General features: G+C 37.2%; 2 protein-coding genes across 4 annotated transcripts in view; one reads left to right on the plus strand and one right to left on the minus strand.

Moving 5' to 3' along the window:
- The first annotated feature begins 750 nt into the window (after positions 1-750).
- l(2)37Cb (DEAH-box helicase 16 lethal (2) 37Cb) lies at positions 751-5,470 on the plus strand. Its single transcript, XM_090173492.1, has 16 exons — positions 751-1,287; positions 1,344-1,426; positions 1,482-1,647; positions 1,708-1,880; positions 1,947-2,076; positions 2,137-2,361; positions 2,427-2,612; positions 2,674-2,900; positions 2,966-3,107; positions 3,184-3,384; positions 3,448-3,567; positions 3,629-3,769; positions 3,827-4,339; positions 4,412-4,573; positions 4,646-4,822; positions 5,300-5,470. Exons 1-16 carry the CDS (start codon positions 949-951, stop codon positions 5,429-5,431), a joined length of 3,117 nt encoding a protein of 1,038 aa, XP_090029618.1. The 5' UTR covers positions 751-948; the 3' UTR covers positions 5,432-5,470.
- Tmc (Transmembrane channel-like) overlaps positions 4,959-14,457 on the minus strand; it is a 36,761-nt gene continuing 27,262 nt past the window's right edge. Inside the window, exons 17-25 of one of the 3 annotated variants that reach the window (XM_090173490.1) lie at positions 10,197-10,322; positions 7,021-7,133; positions 6,826-6,954; positions 6,706-6,766; positions 6,496-6,638; positions 5,894-6,216; positions 5,598-5,830; positions 5,488-5,538; positions 4,959-5,254 (exon numbers count right to left, since the gene is read on the minus strand). In XM_090173490.1, the coding sequence (XP_090029616.1) occupies positions 5,499-5,538; positions 5,598-5,830; positions 5,894-6,216; positions 6,496-6,638; positions 6,706-6,766; positions 6,826-6,954; positions 7,021-7,133; positions 10,197-10,322 (1,168 nt within the window). In that variant the 3' untranslated portion in view covers positions 4,959-5,254; positions 5,488-5,498. Of the gene's footprint in view, positions 5,255-5,285; positions 5,420-5,487; positions 5,539-5,597; positions 5,831-5,893; positions 6,217-6,495; positions 6,639-6,705; positions 6,767-6,825; positions 6,955-7,020; positions 7,134-10,196; positions 10,323-14,457 lie in introns of those variants that run through there. The other 2 variants (XM_090173491.1, XM_090173489.1) reach the window with 2 other exon arrangements.

Genomic DNA, 14,457 nt, shown 5'->3' on the forward strand with positions numbered 1-14,457 from the left:
ATTCCGTATTTCTACAAATTGAATTTGGCATTTCAGTGTGTCAGCAATCTCAGAACAGCTTGTAATGTATTAAGTACTTGATTGTACTGTGATGTCAAATTAAAGTTAACTATTTTTAACATTTAAGAAAAAATTATTTACTAATACTTACGACGTTAGACATAGAAATCTCATAGGTAACTAGAATGCTGCCGTGTAACTGGCAAATGGGCCAAACGCCGTGGCAGATGATAGCCAGATCTCAGCCAATCAGAGCTCAAAGAGTGGTTCTGCCAAGAATTTAATGTCACCAGGGAGAATGACGTTACCTATCTCCCGCTATAGTAGCGGATCCAAGGAGGATTATTATCCTCCTTGGCGGAACCATTCTACGGCCTCTCATTGGCTGAAGGTTCAAGGCGAACTGTCGTCAAGCTCGGCCGTAGGCGGCAGCATTCTAGTTACCTATGAGATTTCTATGACGTTAGATTAAGCCTGGGAGGGCCTTGTGTTACTGTGTTAACAAATTTTTCTAATATTGGGACAAATCATAGACATAATATTATTTATTATGTCTATGGGACAAATACATTGGCTAGTAAAAAAATAAAGGAGGAAGGGGTCACTGGCCTCATGGACCACTTTAATAATTGCAAATGTAGGGGACCGATGGTCACAAGGACCTGTTTAAAAAAAAACCTTATTTCCAAGACTGTAAATGAGTAAAGGTTTCATAAATATCTGTAAGTTTGTCTAGTTCGTCGTCTGCTTATATAAAGAAGTTGTGGAGTATGGACGAACTCGTCCGTTTCGCACTTTTGACTGCTTAGGTTAATATTTATGTTGTACAGAATTATAACACGAACTAATTAATTTAAAAGCATATTATAAGTTTCTTAAGTTTTATATTGTTTGAATTCGATAAAGTCTGATTTATGATCATTTCGATGTTTTAGGCAAAATTAAAACATGTCTAACCAAGGCTTAGAGAGATGGGTTTGTGATGAACTTCATGATATTGTTGGTATTAGCGATCGATATATTGCGGAATTTATGATTAATTTAGCCACAAAAAGTGACAGCCCAAATGAATTTATCACTAAATTACAAAATACCGGTACGGTCGATGTGTCAAGCGTGAAAGCAACACAATTTGCTAATGATTTATGGGATAGGGTTCCACATAAAATTAAAGAGGAGAAAGTGAGTCGGGCGCAGGAGAAAGCCATAGTTGCTGTCCTGGAGAAGAATCGTACGTATAAACTTCTAGATGATGAAGAGGATTATTATCATGAGCCACAGACAAAGGTACAACTTTAAATACTGATAAATTTAATATGACCATTAAAACTGTTTTGTTACAGAAAGCGAAAACATCCACTGCTAAAAAAAGAAATTTACGGGAAAGGGAGGTTGTTGAGAGCTCAAGTGACAGTGAACCTGAAAGGTAATATTCTAATTAGTTAAATATTAAAATAATATTAAACTTAAAACTGTTACAGAGCAACTCGCAGTCAAAATAAAAAGGAATCAGAATCGGAAGATGAATTCGAAAAGCAGGAAAAGGAGAGAATTCAAGATTTGAAGGAAAGAGACGAATTTGCTCAAAGAATGAAAAAGAAGGATCAGGAACACACTCGCAATATTGCTGAAAAATCAGATAAAAAAGTAAAACAACACCTAATATTATTCAATGAAAGGTTTTTTGGACCCAACACTATTTATTAGGCCTTTGAAGAAGCTGCGAGGCGGCTAAAATTAGAAGCAGAAGACAGAAAAAGGATAGTTCCTAAACTGAGAGTTGAATCTAGACGGAAATATTTAGTGAAAAGGAAGGAAGATAAATTATTAGAACTTGAGGGAGACATACAGGATGAAGAATATCTCTTTTCAGATGTCAGGTATGATGCTAATAAACAATAGCATCTTAGTATCTTTATGTTAAGTTAACATGGGTATGTTATTAGTTTAACGAAAAAAGAACAGAAAGAAATCAACTACAAGAAAAAGGTTCTTCAGCTTGCCAAAGAACATGAAAGGGCTAGAGAACTAGAAAGGGTTGAACGTTATCACATGCCAGAAGAAAATAGAAATAAAGTAAAATATCTTATTTGAAACTTTTACATTTTGCCATATATATAAACATGATTTTTGCAGAAACCAGAGAAGGAAACATATATTGAAGTTGATGAAAAAGAAAGAGTACCCAATGCTGAACAGAAAAAGTGGGAGGAAGAAAGAATGGGCATAGCTAAAATGCATTTTGGAGCAAAAGATGCCAAGGAAAAGTATAAAACCAAGGAAAAACAATACGAACTTGTCATGGACGATGCCATTGAATTTGTTCAGGCTTTGAAAATGCCTGGCAACAAGAAGGAAAGTGTATGTACTTTTTAAACATAAGTTGTTTACTTCATTGCCAATGATCATAAACATTTTGTCAACAGGATGAACCGGAACTCTCAGAGCGTGAGAAGAAGAAAATGACCATTGATGAAACCAGGAAATCCCTTCCTATTTTTCCATTCCGTGATGATTTACTAAAAGCCATTGAAGACCATCAAGTCATAATTGTTGAAGGGGAGACAGGCTCTGGCAAAACCACTCAGATTCCACAGTATCTTTTTGAAGCTGTAAGAGATTTGAACGACCTGCCTAACCATTGCATTTCACTAATTGTTTTCTGTATTTTAGGGCTATACAAAAGATAGTAAGAAGATTGGCTGCACACAACCCAGACGTGTGGCCGCCATGAGTGTAGCTGCCCGGGTGTCGGAAGAAATGGGTGTCAAATTGGGAAATGAAGTTGGCTATAGTATTCGTTTTGAGGATTGTACTTCCGAAAGAACTATATTGAAGTACATGACTGATGGGATGTTGCTTCGTGAATTTTTGTCAGAGCCAGACCTCGCTACTTATAGGTTATTGTTTATTTAAATAATGTATACTTATTAGAATTAATAATAGATATTTTTTATTCTTGCAGCGTTATTATGGTTGATGAAGCTCACGAAAGAACCCTACATACTGATATTTTGTTTGGGCTTGTGAAAGACATCTCCAGGTTTAGGCCTGATTTGAAATTACTAATTTCCAGCGCTACTCTTGACGCTGAAAAGTTTTCTACCGTAAGATTTTGTGAAACTTTTAATCCTGTTTTTTTATTAAATATTTATATATTTAAATATTTTATTATTTTTTTAGTTTTTTGATGATGCGCCTATCTTTAGGATTCCCGGTAGACGTTATCCAGTAGATATCTATTACACCAAGGCACCAGAAGCTGATTATTTAGATGCGTGTGTTGTTACTGTTCTTCAAATTCATGTTACCCAACCTCTCGGGGACATTTTAGTGTTTTTAACGGGTCAGGAAGAAATTGAAACTTGCAATGAAATGCTTTTGGTAAACAAGTTTTTAAATTTTAATGGTTTATTTTTAACTCTTAGAATTAATGTATTTTATTAGGAAAGAACAAGGAAATTAGGCTCCAAAATCAAGGAATTAATTATCTTACCAATCTACGCTAATCTGCCCACTGATATGCAGGCCAAGATCTTTGAACCTACCCCTCCTGATGCGCGTAAAGTATGTTATTTACTTCGTTAATAATACTTAAATTTGCTAAAAAAAAATTTATGTTATAAAGGTTATTCTTGCTACAAATATTGCTGAAACTTCACTCACAATTGACGGCATAATTTATGTCATTGATCCAGGTTTTTGTAAACAAAATAGCTATAATGCAAGAACTGGAATGGAATCTTTAGTTGTCACTCCCATCTCAAAGGTATTTTCGATTTAAGGCAAGTATTATATGTAAAATATTAAATTTTAATTATCTTAGGCTTCCGCTAATCAAAGGGCTGGTCGTGCGGGTAGAGTAGCGGCTGGAAAATGTTTCCGTTTATACACGGCTTGGGCTTACCAACACGAACTTGAGAACCAAACAGTGCCAGAGATTCAGAGGGTTAATTTGGGGAATGTCGTCCTTCAGTTGAAATCACTTGGCATCAATGATCTTTTGCATTTTGATTTCTTGGATCCTCCACCTCACGAGACTCTAGTTTTGGCTTTGGAACAATTGTACGCTCTTGGAGCTTTGAATCACCAAGCTGAACTAACCAAACTTGGAAGAAGAATGGCTGAATTTCCTGTTGATCCAATGATGGCCAAAATGCTTTTGGCTTCTGAGAAATATAAATGCTCTGAAGAGATTGTAACCATAGCAGCCATGCTTTCTGTAAATAGCTCTATATTTTACCGACCGAAAGATAAAGTAGTACACGCTGATACAGCCAGAAAGAATTTCTTCAGTTTTGGAGGAGATCACCTAACGTTGCTTAGTGTCTACAATCAGGTAGAGACCCAGAATTATCTTAACTATTAATTTCTACCAACAAAAGTAATTTTAATTAATTGAAAAAAACAGTGGGCTGAAACAGCATTTTCAACACAGTGGTGTTTTGAAAATTTCATTCAGCATCGTTCCATGAGACGCGCCCGTGATGTTAGAGAACAGTTGGAAGGCCTGATGGAAAGAGTTGAGATTGAGATGGTATCCAGTCCATCTGAAGTTGGTAATATTTGTAAGGTAAGTAATCTATTTCTTGCCTGTTGTGGAACTTGTAGATATCTAATTAAATTGTTAAACTTAAAATATCAGGCCATAACGGCTGGTTACTTCTACCACACGGCTAAACTCAGTAAAAGTGGCCAATACAAAACTGTGAAACATCAGCAAACTGTGATGATTCATCCAAATAGCTCTTTATTTGAAGAACTACCGCGATGGGTTGTGTATTACGAACTTGTCTTCACGACTAAGGAATTCATGAGACAGGTTAGTATATTTTATACTTTGTCTCCTTAGCTTTAGCAGCAGGTATCGTTTAAATAATAGGTTGAGATTAATATGATTGGTAGGTTTATTTTAATCAACAAATTCCACCATTATATTTATTTTTGTTGGGGGTTCAGGCAGTAGAACGTACTTGGAAACAACAAGGTTAGACACACATTGCAAAGATGTTTTTTTTTTGTTCCAATATTTGTATTTTTTGTTCTTAAAGCTCTGTTGTTTTTATTTATACGTTCCTTTATACAAAAATTTAAAAGTAGTGAAAAAGGGGAAGATATTTGTATAGATTTTGAAAGATTTTTGGAAGAAAGAACTTGATTTACAATGTAGAAATTGTTTTAAACCATTAACATTTAAATGCGAGATAATAATTTTAAAATTACACTTTTTTTGAAAAATTCTTAATTTTTGTACCTGTAACAAATAAGTTCATATTAATTATTTGCTCATTGATTACAGATTATAGAAATCGAAAGTTCATGGTTATTAGAAGTAGCGCCTCATTACTACAAAGCTAAAGAATTGGATGACTCCACGACCAAAAAAATGCCCAAAAACACTGGAAAATCTAACGCAGACCTCAAGAGATGATTGTATATATAAATTTGTGTATTAAATTTTTAACGTAAATTATGAATGACGCTTACCTTTTTAGCTTTTAAAGAGAGTCTGTCGCCAATCTTTGAAGTTTAGCTTGCCTAAAAATATCAAGTGTTTAAATCAAAGTCACAAATTATAACTCTAAGGAAACGCATACTTGATTTCTGCATCCTCTGCGCTGATGACCTTTTCACTGGCCGCTCTTGTGAAAGGCTTTCTGGGTGGGAAACGCGCGGGACTATTAGACGATTCCCTAGAACTGCTTTGTTGTTCCCTCATTTTTCTGCGATTGTCGGTTTTCTGTGGTAATTGGGAAGGCTGGGCCTCCTGTTCTTGGCTAGTTGGGTAGGAACCAGACATGGGCTCGTCACTGTAGCCCTCAAGTTCTTCCTACATTTGAAATAGAAAAGAGTTTTTATCAGGTCCCGCGGTGTGTAGGTTGACATAGTTTACTAGTGATTCGTGTATGGGTGACACGGAACGGCTGTGTTCAGTATGAGATCGAAACGATATTGGTGTTTGAGAAATTAAAGGAGGACGCGAATGTGTGGAAACTTTGTCTGTGCTTGACTCGTCCACTGTGTCCTCTTGGCTTTCTGAAGTGGTTTGTCCGTCGTTAGTGTCTCTGGTTTCCGACGTAGCTTCTTCATCCTCGCCCATGTCCTCTTCTTCCTGCGTTTCGGTTTCTTCTTTCTCCTCCTCCTCTTCCTCTTCTTCTAACAAATCTTCAGATTCTTCTGTTGGTTTATCCAAATCGGACGTTGTCTCTTCTCCTTCTAATAAATTAATGTCGTCAAGTATAAAATGTGGAAGTATACTCGTGAAGAAAAAGTAAGGAATCGTTTTGTAAAACATTTCAACTCATCACCGTGATGACAGTGAGATCACAAAAAGAGGGTTGACACATTGATTGTTATGATGTCCAAAGCTAGCGTAATCACGTGTGAAAAAATACCAGATATTTTCTTGCTTTTCTGTAGAGCTTTTTCAGCTTTCACTCTCGGTTCACCATGGTGACAATTTAAAATAATTTTACAGCACCATGGTATATTTACCATCATCGACCACGGGGTCATCCGAGTAGGGTTGACTTATGGTTATCACAGGAACGTCGCTGTTCACCGACGTTCGGCTTTCTAGGCTATCGCTGGCTCTCTTTTTAAAACTATCCGTCTTGGATTGAATTTTTTTAGTTCTACTAAAGTTAAAAGTCGTTTTAGTGTAAAAGTTACTCATCTCTTCCGCTTTGTTGGGTAATTACTTACGCCCTCTTTCGTATTTGCGCGTCTTCATCATCTGTATACTGGACATGCTTCGTTCTTCCATCTTAAAAAGATAAATTATAATAATTAATAAGATAATACATTAATTTACGTTATAATTACTTTTCTTTTCGCCATTTTCGTCTATGTCGTCTTCGTGACCCTTTCGAAATTTATTGGGCAAAACTGGTAAGATTTTCTTAGCCGATGTCCATTTTGTAGATGATTCGGCATTCGCGGCTTCAGCTGGTGCTAATTCAAAAAGTTTATTACAGCTCAGCTTTCAAATTTAGTATTTAATAAATATAATTAGTTTACCTTCCCCAGTAGCTTCTTCAGGCTCATTTTTCTCTCGCCTAAGTTGCAATCTCAAATCATTATTAGCTTCCCTCAATGATCCAGTTAATGATGTTAAGTAATAAATAATCAATCTAAAAATATTAAAATAACGTACGTTTGTTTGACTTTCAACACGTTGCATATCGGTTTTTAAATTTTCCGCGGTTTTCTAATGCAGTATTGCCAAGCTTCCCATTTATTCCCTAACTCGATAGAGACCTCTGGCGGCTGTTTAGAGATACTTAAATTTATTTAAATAAATTCGAAAAAATACCACTAAATTAATATTTGATAGCATTTGAATAAAAAATTTAGAAATTAATCGATATTAACGATTTTTTTTAGCAGCCGCCACTTCCTATGGAGTTCTCTCGAATCTAGAAACATCTACTCAGGTGTTTTCATAAAATCCCCATCAAAGGCAATTATAAAATTTGTACTACCGCGACTGGACTTACAACCTGGTTTTAGTCATAGATATAGAAAAGAAATAGAGGCACTATTGAAATGAAATACATTATGACTTTTGGAAAATCAACTGTCATTTGATGTAAACAAAAGAAGGATAGATGGCGTTGCAAATTCTGCCCATCTCTGCTTTAATACATGCGTGGGGGGTGGGAGAATTTTCCCGGTCAAAAACAGGTAATCTTCCCTCTATTTCTTTTCTATCTCTATGGTTTTAGTTTCACATCCAAATATAAAACCAGTTAGCTGTTGTCATAATGTTCATGCGGCGACAGCATAAGAGATGGCGCTAGCGTCGAGTGTTTTTTTAAACCTGTTCTAAGGTGCACTTAAGCCCAAGTACGCCAGAGCAAAAATAATTTAAACTCGTACCCTAGATTCGAAACATGGATTAAACACTAAAGGAAGTTCCACGGGCGAAAAACACACAAATCCCTGTCACGTCGCCACCTAGCGGCGCGAGTCCGAAAAACCGGAAACTTATTTTTATCTCCGCTCTATCCAGGGGCAAACAAACCCACGTGCTTTTCAATAAATAATGGTATCGAAAAAATAGCAGACGAATTCTAAAAATCACGGTATAAAAGTCCCAAAAAAAAAACAGATGGCGCTACAAACTCATATCCGGTGCCCCGTGCTACATCCTTTAGTGTTTAATCCATGTTCGAAAACACTCTCTCGCGCGTTGCCGATAGTGTTTACCCACTTCCCGCCGGAACTCAGAAAAAATTCGCTCCATGGTTTGCGCCTTACCGCCATAGAAATCTCATAGGTAACTAAAGAATGCTACCGCCTACGGCCGAGCTTGACGCCAGTTCACCTTGAACCTTCAGCCAATGAGAGGCCGTAGAGTGGTTCCGCCAAGGAGGATAATAATCATCCTTGGTTCCGTTACTATAGCGGGAGATAGGTGACGTCATTCTTTCCGGTGACATTAAATTCTTGGCAGAACCGCTCTTTGAGCTCTGATTGGCTGAGATCTGGCTTCGTCTGCCACGGCGTTTGGGCCATTTGCCAGTTACACGGCAGCATTCTAGTTACCTATGAGATTTCTATGCTTACCGCAACCGATGGAGCCCGATTTTTCTCAGGTCACGTGCCGGAAAAGGGTAAACACTTCGTAACAAAACCGTCAATGGGAAAGCTCTCAGTATTCGAATCTAGGGTACGAGTTTAAATTATCTTTGGCCAGAGCCTACTTTTAATAAAGCTAAAATATCATCTGGACACTTAAAACTTTGTATTCGAACCCACGACCTAAGTTGGAACTTTTAACATAGAACATTTTTATAATTTCTTTACAGCATGAGAAATGGTGGTGGTGCATCGCGGAGTGAAGTTATATTATTGTATTGATATTTGGGAAATAGGCCTTTCTATAAAGTAACATTGGCCTTCTTGTTTCGATGTTGCTGCTGCGTCACGGGTGACGTATCGATGACGTTTTACTAAGAAAAACCCTGGACATAAGAGTAAATTCGACGAGGCACCCTGTTTTTAAGCATAAACGTAACTGAACTTCTACGTATTTCGTGACGAATGAGCAACATAAAAACAAGTTCAGCAAGCGTAGCTTATTTTATTGAAAGGCCTATTGAGATTCCAACCCCTCGCGATACCCGGTTGGGCTGGAAAAATGACCAAGGTCCGGGTATGCTATTATGAGGGAAGGAAATGGAGAGCCTAAATGATTCCGTAGATCTTGGGTACCGGGCTGGAAAATATGCACACTCTGTTAAATAAGTCTTCGGTCGTTGGGATTTTGGCACTTATTTGCGATTATCTCAAAAACTATGAATGATAGCTAGTTGAAACCAATTTTATTTTTAATATTTTACTAATATCTTTCCTACCTATGTCTTGATTCACGTGTATCATTTCCATATCCGCCGGAAACGCCAAATATCGTTTTTGACAACTTTTTTAATAATGATGTTACGCCCATGAAACCTGGATTTTTTGATTCACAAGGGTCGATTCATATTTAGAAAAAGCCATTTTCATCCGGCTACGTCAAACGGCTACTAAGATTTGGCCTATCGAAAATTCGAGTCTCATTCGGAAAATTCTAAAATGCTCGAGGCGACCGAGAAATAATATCTTACTGTTGAGGAAAAAACAATTTTCATATATATATATATATATATATATATATGCTTATTGTGTTACCTGCATTGAAACGATGAAAATTGTTTTTTCCTCAACAATAAGATATTATTTCTCGGTCGCCTCGAGCATTTTAGAATTTTCCGAATGAGACTCGAATTTTCGATAGGCCAAATCTTAGTAGCCGTTTGACGTAGCCGGATGAAAATGGCTTTTTCTAAATATGAATCGACCCTTGTGAATCAAAAAATCCAGGTTTCATGGACGTAACATCATTATTAAAAAAGTTGTCAAAAACGATATTTGGCGTTTCCGGCGGATATGGAAATGCTACACGTGAATCAAGACATAGGTAGGAAAGATATTAGTAAAATATTAAAAATAAAATTGGTTTCAACTAGCTATCATTCATAGTTTTTGAGATAATCGCAAATAAGTGCCAAAATCCCAACGGCCGAAGACTTATTTAACAGAGTGTACCGTAAACAGTTGGTGCAAAATTAAGCTCCTACACGTTCCCCAGCGCGGGCTAAAAGCTTAACCTATATATTATCTGTCATAAAACTATGTTTCGAACTTACATTAGTAATAGAAATAACGGAATGACGATCCCGGGAGACGTTAAATACTCAAGAATAACGTTCATAAAGTTCGGAAGTACTTCTTCTAAATATCCTGTGAATATCTTGTATATTTTAGGGTAACCACTGAAATGAAGGATTTGGTTCAGAAGAAGCACATCTGGTGAGATGGTCGTTTAAAGCACGTTTAAGTAACTAATAGATACATCCAGGACAACTATCCCATACTTTTACCGAATACTGTAAATAAATTGTGATATTTTCAACATAACGTTGCCTATCGATGATAAATTATGTGGGAAACATGTCGAGGATCTTTAATTTGGTACACCTTTCCATTGTAGCACCCTCGTTGTTTGAAGCCAAGCATGGTCCAAGAAACAATTTACGGGTTTTTATCGGAAGTGCTTGTACTGTACGTTAGCCGTTTTGATGAAAGCAATGGTGGATCCATGAATCTCACATATCTGCCACCTGGAGAGGTTATTGGTGCCGTAGTGCGTTTTAGTAGACAATTTTTCTATTACGTTCATACTCCTTATAAGAATTTCGTTCAATTATCTCTAACACCATGGATTTTCCGGTTCAGCTAATATAAGCAGGGCTAGGATGCTTGCTACTTGAGTGACAAAAGGGATCTACAAAACCTAAAATAAGGGGCCCCGAAAAGGTTCTAATAGGCGGCCTCAGAATTGAATATTAATGGCCCATGTTAAAAAAAAACCCGAAACTTTTAGATTTTTAACAACTAGTTTAGGATATCATTTTATATTCGTGACCGAAACGAGTTTAAGTGGCGTTACGGCGCTAGCTTCTCCGAGGTAACGCGCAGGCTGAGAAATAAGGATTTTTTTAAAAACTGGACCTATGGCCAGTAGACCCTAGGTAGTTTAATTAAAAAACTGGCCACTGGCCACTTACCATTTTTAACCTACAAAATCAGACTTTCATAATTTATGGTCAAATTATCTATTCTTGACAAAGACCAAACAATTTTAGGGATTAATATAGTATTTTTTTAATGAACTAAAATCTTGAAGGGAAAAAACTTTAATTAATTAATTAAGTGGTCACCAGGGCCACTAACACCCCAAGAATTTAATTTTTCAACTGGCCCATCTAATTTTTAAACTGGAGATTGGCCTTATTTCTCACACTGGTAGAGCCTATGATCTAGCGTCTGCCACGGACAAAATTAAAAAAAGTCATAAGAACGTTTGTTCTTCTTAAATAAACTTATCAAAATATAAGAAAACCTTGCAAACATTTTATCAAAATGCAAGTATCATTATTTATTAAGTCAAATTTACAAATGACGATGAGGAAAAACTAATAGCGTCTGCTTTAGCCGGGACCTATCTAGGTTTCAATAGCGAACCAAAGGGGGCGTAGCGATAGTTTGTGGTCGCGAATATTTTACTGCTATCAGCTTATAGCAGAATTCTTGACAACACTTCAGTTGGATTTTTAATTTTTTGAGTGAAGCAGAGTACACGACGTCGCAATACGCTGTTTGACAAATGTACAGCTAGACTATGTTTCAGGATTATTATTTCACCTTCGGAATTGCAACGATAACACAAACAAACTACTATACCATTGTCCATTACGCTGTTTGGACAAATGTACAGCTAGACTACGTTTCAGCAAGGACAGTAGATACAGGGACGAGAAAGTGTATTGGCGGCCTCTGTTGGAATATATCACCTAAAACGACCTAAACGCAAGGAGAGTTAGTTTTAAACAAAAAAAATGGCGGTCACATAATTTTAGCTGTTCAAAACAAATGGGCATTTTTTATTTACGCCCGTAGTTTTATTTTTACCTCTCCGAGGGGACAAAGTCCCCTAGGAGGGGTTATACAACGACCGTGTCTGTCTGTGGGTGGGTCTGTGGGTGGGTGGGTCTGTGGGTGGGTCTGTGGGTGGGTCTGTGGGTGTGTCTGTCTGTCAGGACTGCGAACGCGTTCGCATTTTCGGTGCAAAGTGTAATCACTGCGTACGCAGTTTCTCAAAGGGTTGGCAAAACCACCGTGCGACGGTGAGCGTTAACGGATGCATTTGCGGTTTGGTTTGGATGGTGTTTTTTCGCTCACCGTCGTGACGGTTTGGTGTATTACGTTTTTGTAATGTTTATGCGTAGGTTGTGAGTGTTGAATTTGTTGTGTTTGTGTTCTGATGGATGTGCATGTTGAGTCTGTTGTGTTTATATGGGCGTTTTCTCTCCAACTTCTTCTTAATGACTTTGGGACGGACCGAGTGCTGAGTGTAATGCTACCTCTCAACGTTCAATGGCAGGGTTTCCACCAGTTGTACACGGTATTCGTCTTAGTATCAATTTGCGATCGCATCGGGCGGGATTTGAACCCGAGACCTCCTGATTGACAGGCGGACGTTCTACCACAGAACCACCGACACTTGTTACGCCTTATTGAAAATTAGACCTTCAGCTTTATCGGAAGCGTATTTAATAGAGTACGAAATTTTGGTTTAATTGAAATAGAATTGAAATTGAAATTATTGCATCGAAGAAATTCTACTTTAGCGTTTCTCTATTGATTAAAAATAAATGCGCCACCCAGGTTTCGAACCCAGACCATTCGGCTTGGCAGTCGAGCGCTCTACCACAGAACCACCGATAGCTCCTTAGATTCACTGAAATTAAGACAGGCATCGTAAGCATAATAGGTAATAAAGTCTTTTTTTATTAATGAATTTATGAAGGCCTAATCTGGTATTTTTTAAAGGTTAAATCTTGTTTTAGCGCAGTCAGCCGAGATTAGAGGGTTAAAGGGTAGACCCTGTGGGTGGTCCACTTTTTTAACGACCTATATATAGTTCTGTTAATTCAAAGGAGATAATTTAACGTTAATTGCTTTAAGAGCTGGCGGTTCGTCAAGTGGCTCTCTGTGCTTTGTTGATGGTAAGGTTTTTGCTTCTTGTAAATACATTTGGTGTGGATATTTGGATATCTACGATTTCTAACGCAGTCAATGATTTCTTGGGTGTGCGAGTCATTATATGATATTGGAAATTGGACGGCATTGGTCTTTTTCATGTGGTATGCGTCACAACGTCAACAGGAAGTGAACGAGTCGTCCACTACCAGATATCTACGGTATCTTCATCAAGGGCGAGTGTTGAAATAAAATGAGCGTTAAAGATGCGGCAAGTATTTCGTAAGAGAGTAATTCCAAAAAGCCTCTGTAGATATTTCTTTCATTAAAATTTGCTTCGTATTATATTTAACTGATAAACTTGTTCTGTAAAAGGGTTTAATTCAATTGTGCATTGTTATAGTACGTCTAACTTACTGTTGTAACTACTTAACTTATGATATTCTGAATAAATTAAAATTGGTCGTTTCGTCTCAATTATTTTAATTATAATTAAAATTTTATACCGGGCGGGATAGAAATGGGTTAATATTTTTAACAAATAACTCTAAATTGCGGAGATATATCTTTAAGGGTTATCTCGATAAATTAATACCACTAGGGACAATTCTTCCGAGGAGAGGTATATTTTGGCTTGCCAACTTGTTAATTTAACATCAAAATGGTAAAAACTAACTACAATAATACTGTCCATGGTGAACCACGTCTTAACAATGGCCGCGGTTTGTTTACAACTAACTCCCCGTGAATAATTAAAATCGAAATTTTTTTCCTGCTTTCTCGTCCCTGTATTCCTTGGTTTCAGGCTTACTATTTCACCATCGGAATTGCACCGATAACACAAATAAACTACTGTACCATTGTCCAAAAAATTGTTCATCCTAAACTATGATTTCCCGATTACAACGTTACAATTGAGTCTTTGTTGAGTCAGAGTTAAGAGTCCTTCTAGATTCTTAGTCTATGATCTAAAATGACGTATCTTCACGCACTGCGTTAAATTAGGTGGTTTATTTTCGCTTGTTCCAGGATTTCGGAGTAGGGTAAGAAGAGTAAAGCTATGACGTCATTTTACTCTGATTCTGTGGTGGCGAATAGTTTGAGTTCAAAATGCTGCCTGTGGTCTTTTTAGCAGACGACAAAATCCGAGTTACGCTCTTTACGCTTCCTTTTCAGAAGGAGTAAAAAGAGTAGCCCTGATATTCCGGAACAAGCGAATAGGTTATGGGACGAAGTAAATCTCATCCCCGGAATAGGCGAATGAAACTTTTTAGGTTAAAAAGTGTACACTTTTAGTCCGAGAACAGGCGAAAAGCAACCACCTAGTGAGGAAAGCGCTTTTGTAGCGAATATATGTCCTGGATG

This window comes from Leiobunum rupestre, chromosome 4 (genome assembly GCF_980474605.1).
Source record: "Leiobunum rupestre chromosome 4, qqLeiRupe1.1.hap1, whole genome shotgun sequence".
In the NCBI taxonomy this organism is placed as follows: domain Eukaryota; kingdom Metazoa; phylum Arthropoda; class Arachnida; order Opiliones; family Sclerosomatidae; genus Leiobunum; species Leiobunum rupestre.